Source organism: Lytechinus variegatus, chromosome 8, assembly GCF_018143015.1.
Source record: "Lytechinus variegatus isolate NC3 chromosome 8, Lvar_3.0, whole genome shotgun sequence".
Lineage (NCBI taxonomy): Eukaryota > Metazoa > Echinodermata > Echinoidea > Temnopleuroida > Toxopneustidae > Lytechinus > Lytechinus variegatus.
The window spans coordinates 33,462,593-33,468,952 of NC_054747.1; the positions used below are offsets into that span (position 1 = coordinate 33,462,593).

The 6,360-nt window shown below is 35.8% G+C and overlaps 1 protein-coding gene across 1 annotated transcript; it reads left to right on the forward strand.

Moving 5' to 3' along the window:
- Window positions 1–1,111: 1,111 nt before the first annotated feature.
- On the forward strand, window positions 1,112–2,194 carry LOC121419661 (histamine H4 receptor-like). Its single transcript, XM_041614119.1, has one exon. It carries the CDS (start codon window positions 1,112–1,114, stop codon window positions 2,192–2,194), a length of 1,083 nt encoding a protein of 360 aa, XP_041470053.1.
- Window positions 2,195–6,360: the final 4,166 nt, after the last annotated feature.

The following is a 6,360-nucleotide window of genomic DNA, read 5'->3' on the forward strand; positions in this document are numbered from 1 at the left end:
TGATTAAAGGAAGATGTATTCAAGATGGGTCAGCAGCCAGCTTTTCATAGGCAAAGTACATCTAGCAGCTTAAAACAAGACTGCTTCGTTATGGTTGGTCATATAGACCACACATCCACTCAAATTCCAATATTTCATTGCTAGGGCCTGTCCAAGGTCGCACTCATCATGTAGTAATTTCTTCAAATTACCCTCTAATGTTCTGAAATCTTTTCAGCCATTCAGAACTCTGGATTTCTTGCTACTCAGAATTTTCAAAAATTTCGTCTTGTATTATTATGGGAAAAGCTGGCTGCTGACACATCAAAAAAGTATCATATAACGAGTGACACTTTAAGAAAGTATTTGAAAATCAGTATTATTTGTTTTCAATAAATGTTCATTGAACCGTGAAGCGATGAATACTGAAAAAAATTGAGCTTTCGGATCATATAACTGGCATTCGTGCCCAAAACAAAAAAGGTTTTGCATAATTTGCAAGAAAAAAACATGAAAAGACATTTCGTTTGAGGCATCTTCTCAGGTCATTAATTACCTATATAATAGAGCAATATTTACTCTTTCCTATTCTACAAATAAATCAATATACTTGAGAAGAAAATGGCTAAATTCTTAGAGAAAGTAAGTCTCACAATTCACGAGACTTTGCGGGAATATGAATTCGGCCATGAGAGGACTTGAATAAATGTTGCTCATTTGATCATTAAGCAAAGGGGCCTGCAGACTAAGTGCACCTTTGATTGACATCTTAATGAGTGGGATCTCTTTGCCTATTTGATGATTTTAACACGCAGAGCTACATGAACGAAGCGCGCCTCAATTCATTATAAGCGTTTACTAATGGGTAATTGATGCAGTTCATGAATAGTGAGACTACATCTTTACAATCCGAGCAGTATGGCGAGATTGCGCCAATAAAGATATTCTCTTTTTCCATTTCAGGCCGTACCTTTACCATGTTTACTGAGTGATTCGATCCTGCGGCATTAGGGAGTTAATTCCCTTCTCCAATCAGAATATTCCGAAAGGATATATACATGTTGCTAGCACCTTGTCAATTAATCAGTAGTCTGTATTGTTTAAGTCACCGTGTGGTGAAATATATACAGCGATGGATACTGGTACGTCTACTTTCGCTGGATCGTTACCTGGACCTGAAGCATATGGGACAGAGTTGACTGCTCTTCGGGTCGTTTTGGTGTGCTTGTTTATTCCTTCAACAGTTCTAATTATTCTTGGAAATGCGTATGTTTTGGCTGCTTACAAACGTGATGAGAGAATACGAAAGAGGAGGACTAACACGTTCATTCTTAATCTAGCCATCGCTGATCTCCTTGTTGGCATCACTATGATTATATACATCCCCCAGTTCATCACGGATAAGTGGTTATTTGGAAGGAAGTTCTGTATCATCGTATGGGCCATCAGTTACATCTCAACCGACATGTCCGTTATCACCGTCATCGCCATCAGCGTGGACCGGTACCTCATGGTGAGGAATGCAATGAAATACCAGATTCATCAGTCTCGGAGACGTATCATCCTCATCTTCATCGTTGTCTGGTTCTTCTGCAGTCTCGTACATAACAGCCTTGCCTTCATTTATTCCGCGTGGACGGAGCACAAGTACCTTGAATATCAAACGTGTAATTTGGAATACCGTCGTGAAAAGACTCTGGTTATTTCGATGTTCATCATTGAGTTTGTACTGCCCGTCCTGACTCTGTTTCTATTAAATTTGAAAGTTTTTATTAGAATACAGAAGCGGAAGGAAACCGGAATACAATTAAAAGGGCGCAGAGGTGAGGATCCAAATTCTAAAGTCGTCTCCGGACGGGATAGCAAGAATGATCGAGAAAAAACCTCTGGATTACCCATAATGCGCGTCCATCGTACGCCAACACCGGGTGGGGGTCATCAAAAAGCCGCTAAACTCCTCACAATCCTCCTCCTAGTCTTCATCTTATGTTGGCTCCCCTACTACATCAACGAATGCTATGTCCTCATACATGGTGGTGAAACGAACAACGTGGCGACGGAGGCGATGACTTTCATTCTATGGGCGAACTCCGCCATCAACCCCATATTGTATGCATACGCTAATGTTCATTACAGGGAGAATTTCCTTTACTTCTTGCACATCGGGAAGAAAAGGTCTGATGTTAAACAAAGGCTGATAAATGTACATGTATAATAAGTGGTAAGTGAAGGTGAAAGTGGTGTGCGGGTAATTGACGATTTGATATAATAATAATATAGGGTATTTATATTGTGCACATATCCACCTTGTTAGGTGCTCAAGGCGCTCCTATATTACCCGGCTAAGCTATAGGCGTTCATAGGCGTTCAGCACACTGTGGATCAGTATCTTGCTGAAGGAAATTACGCCATGGCTGGTATTTGAACCCCGACCCTCTGTTTCAAAGTCCGAAGACTAATCCACTGGGCCTCAACGCTCCACACATGGCAACTTCACCTGACAGATCTTTTGCAGAATGCAAATGTGTTCTGATGAATTTTCCACCAATAAAGGAATATGATTCAATGGACGATTAAATACAATGAAATATTCATAACAAAATTCAGCAGATCTCCAATAGAACTGACAATGTGTCCATTGTCAATTTGTCTTACCAATATATGCAAACCGAAGCCAATTGTGATTCATACTTTCTAACAAACTGAAGAAGAGTTGTGATTTTAATTATTTATACATTATTTCATCAAAAAGGTATTATTGATTACCATTCCCATCAAGTGTCGATAATTCATAATACCAGTTTATGAAATTAATTTTAAAACGTTAATCTATAACACAGTTAGACCTATATTCCGGCTACCCGTTTATTACAATTGTTCTATTGACATACAAGCCAACAATATAAACCTTATCATTCAATTATCCAATTGTGGTTCAGATTGTGGATGTGTCAATGAGGCCTAGATCAGCGAGGCTTATCCATCGTCCTAAATTATCTAAAGTATGATATATTTTACAGATGTATATACAATGACCAGGGTACTAGTAATAATTTGCTATAAAGCGCTTTGAGCCGTTCTGGGAAAAGTGTTTTATAGAAATTGGCTATTATTATTGTTATTATCATTATTATTATTATTAATATTACTATTGATTATCATGCATTCATTTTTTTGTAGTGTGATAACATTTGATGTGCGTTTCAATATGGCATCTCTCTCTCTCTCTCTTAGTTGATCCCTCCACTCTTCTGGAGATAAATCATTATCGGATTAAATTATTTTAACTAAGAACAGTTTTTAGGAGCTGTTTTTTCGAATGTAAAATCCGTCATCAATTAAATATTCTATAACCAGAAATAAGAATTGTTTTGAATATCATGAAAATTGATTTGTTCTTGCTGAATCAACTTCGCATGTTATTTTTCATTTACATGATATATTTTACTGATCAAGAAGATATTAATTTTGTTAAGGATGGAGATATAAAGGAATAGATAGGAGAGGGTTAGAGTGGCATTTGTAAAGAAGATGAGGCAGGACAAATAATTTGAGTCGAATACGTGCAATTGAGATGCTGACGTCACAGCGCATAGTGGTATATTCCATCAATGACGTCACAGATCATCTCTCGGACGTACCGGAAAGCGATCTGTCTCTACCAGGCAAGTCCCGTAAAGCGACGGCACAGACGCTTTTCAGATACCTTTGATCGCACTACTGAATGAAAAGTAGATAAGTAAGCTCTTTTCAACCGCTCTCTCCAGCGCAGCGCGCTAATTTTTGTTCAGATTGTGGATGTGTCAATAAAGCCTAGACCATCGAGATTTATCAATCGTCCTAGCCTATTTAAAGTAAGATATATTTTCAAAATATTTACTTTCGAAAGTGTCGATGAAATTATTGAAGTTTCTACATTTTTTGCCAAATGAATTGAATTGAAATGTCTTTGTGCCGCAAAATTCTGTGTTCGACCGAATTCTTTATTGATATTTATAAATAATTTACCATATGTTCGTAATATCTAAAACTATACTTGTGGGCACATGTTACTTATTTGTGTTTGTAACGTAATAATTTAAATGATCTGATTTTGATATATAACTTCAATAAATCTGGAACTGAAAAACTATATAGGTGATTCCTTACCAATGAACCAATTCTGAATGATGAAAAAACACGTTTCATGATAATTTACCTTAAACGTTAACATATTTTGTCTCATTACTTCGATACTTATATTCAAAATTATAAAATTCCTTCAGTTAAGTCTACGAGATTTTTTATAAACGAGCATAATCAAATACACAATCATTTTTTAATAAACTTTAATGTGCTCTCCATCATTAATCCAAACAAATATGAAATTGCATGGATTATATCACGCCTACATAAAATATGACGCGCTGCAACACACTTTGTGCAAAAGGGCCCACTTAGTTTTTTTAATATACATATATATATATATATATATATATATATATATATATATATATACACTCTAAAAAATGAACTGCTAATTCAGCTCTTAAAGAGCGTGTATAGTGACTGCATTTCGGAGTGCTGTTTTGTCTAGTTCAAATTTGAAAGAGGAAAATCAGCACTCCGAAGTGCAGTCACTATACACGCTCTTTAAGAGCTGAATTAGCACTTCATTTTTTAGAGTGTGTATATATGTATATATATATATATATATATATATATATATATATATGTATATATATATTTATACTTATATATACACATATATATATATATATATATATATATATATATATACATATATATATGTATATATATATATATATATATATATATATATATATATATATATATATATATATATATACATATAAATAAATGTAATAACATAAATAATACATTACATTTTTATGGCGCATAATACATGTACATAAGGTCTCTATGCGCTTCACATAATTTTATACAAGAATTAAATATCTCAAGTTATACAATTAAGAAATACAATTAATCAATTGTTAAACAGGTACGTTTTAAGTCCAGTCTTAAACGTTTGGATGGTGGGTGCAGTCTCGATGGCAAGCGGGAGAGAGTTTCAGAGGATTGTGGCATTGAAGGTGAAGGAGCTACGGTCGTAGTACTGTGTCTTAAAACGAGGAACCTGAAGAAGATTCTTATTCTGTGACCTGAGAGCACGGGAAGGAGTGTAGGTGTTGATGAGTTCAGAAAGATATAAATGGCTTGAACCAGAAAGAGACGTATGGTTGATGAGGAGGATCTAGAAGCGGATCCGCTTGTCAATTGGAAGCCACTGGAGGTAAGGAGGGATGAGTTAGAAGTCAGACCAGTAGCTGTCTTGTAATTCTAGCTGCTATGTACACACATTTTGGCACCTAAGCTTGTATACACAGTTAACCTTATACAATTGTTCCGGGCTTAATTTCTTCAGAGATATAGGGTTGGGGTTAGGATTGCAAGGGGGTTTTATATTTTGATTTTAAGTCTCTTATTTTTCAGTATCAAAATGTACGCACACTGCAAATCATCAAATATTTTACATATTACACTATCTACAAAAAATCCCGGGGCGATCGAGCCTTTGCTCGTTATGCCTCACCAGCCCTGTGGAATTCACCACTACAGGAGCTTAAGACCTCTAACTCTGCAACATTCTTTATGGGAAACCTAATATTTGGACTTGTTCACCTGCAGGTACTAGATTAGGAGACAGACATTTTTCTCCTCATTTGTAATGTGCCTCTTCTTGTTCTTCTTATACCTTTACTTCTTTGTTTTCGCCCTTTTTTTGGAGCCTTGAGCATTTAATCAAATTCAAATAAATCCTATGTATTTATTAGTAGTATCATCATCATCCTCATTACCATTGGGCTTTGATAGGCTAGGGTATAATGTTGAATCAAGGGTTGTGTTTGGTTATTCCATTAGTTTGCCGAATTTACTCCGGAGCAATTGTCGCCAGAGTATATTCCATGGAGCCCTAGAAAAACAATTCGCTGCACGCTCATAATCATATATACATACACGACTATACATAGTCATTTGTAATTATGTACAATATTAATTATCGTGGCCGAACGCTGCGGGGGCCTCCCCCTCCCGAAATTTTGAAAACTTACATTTTTTTTTACTGAACGTCATCACGAACATCATCCAAAATATTCTTGAAATCAATTTTATTTTAAAAATGAAAAAGCGCCCCAAGAAAAGCCCCCAAAGCCCCGTTGCTTTGATTAAATGGTCGCGCATTTATTACGTATTTCAATATGGTTGGGTTGAGAGGGAAATTGAGAAAAAAAAGACATTTCAGACACAAAACCTTTTCTTTAAAACAATAACAATAGATTGATTAGTGCTGACTAGTAAACGCAAGAACACCCTCTT

Bases quoted from the DNA above. Each gene is read 5' to 3' on its own strand.
- LOC121419661 (XM_041614119.1), top strand. From the start codon at position 1,112: ATGGATACTGGTACGTCTACTTTCGCTGGATCGTTACCTGGACCTGAA.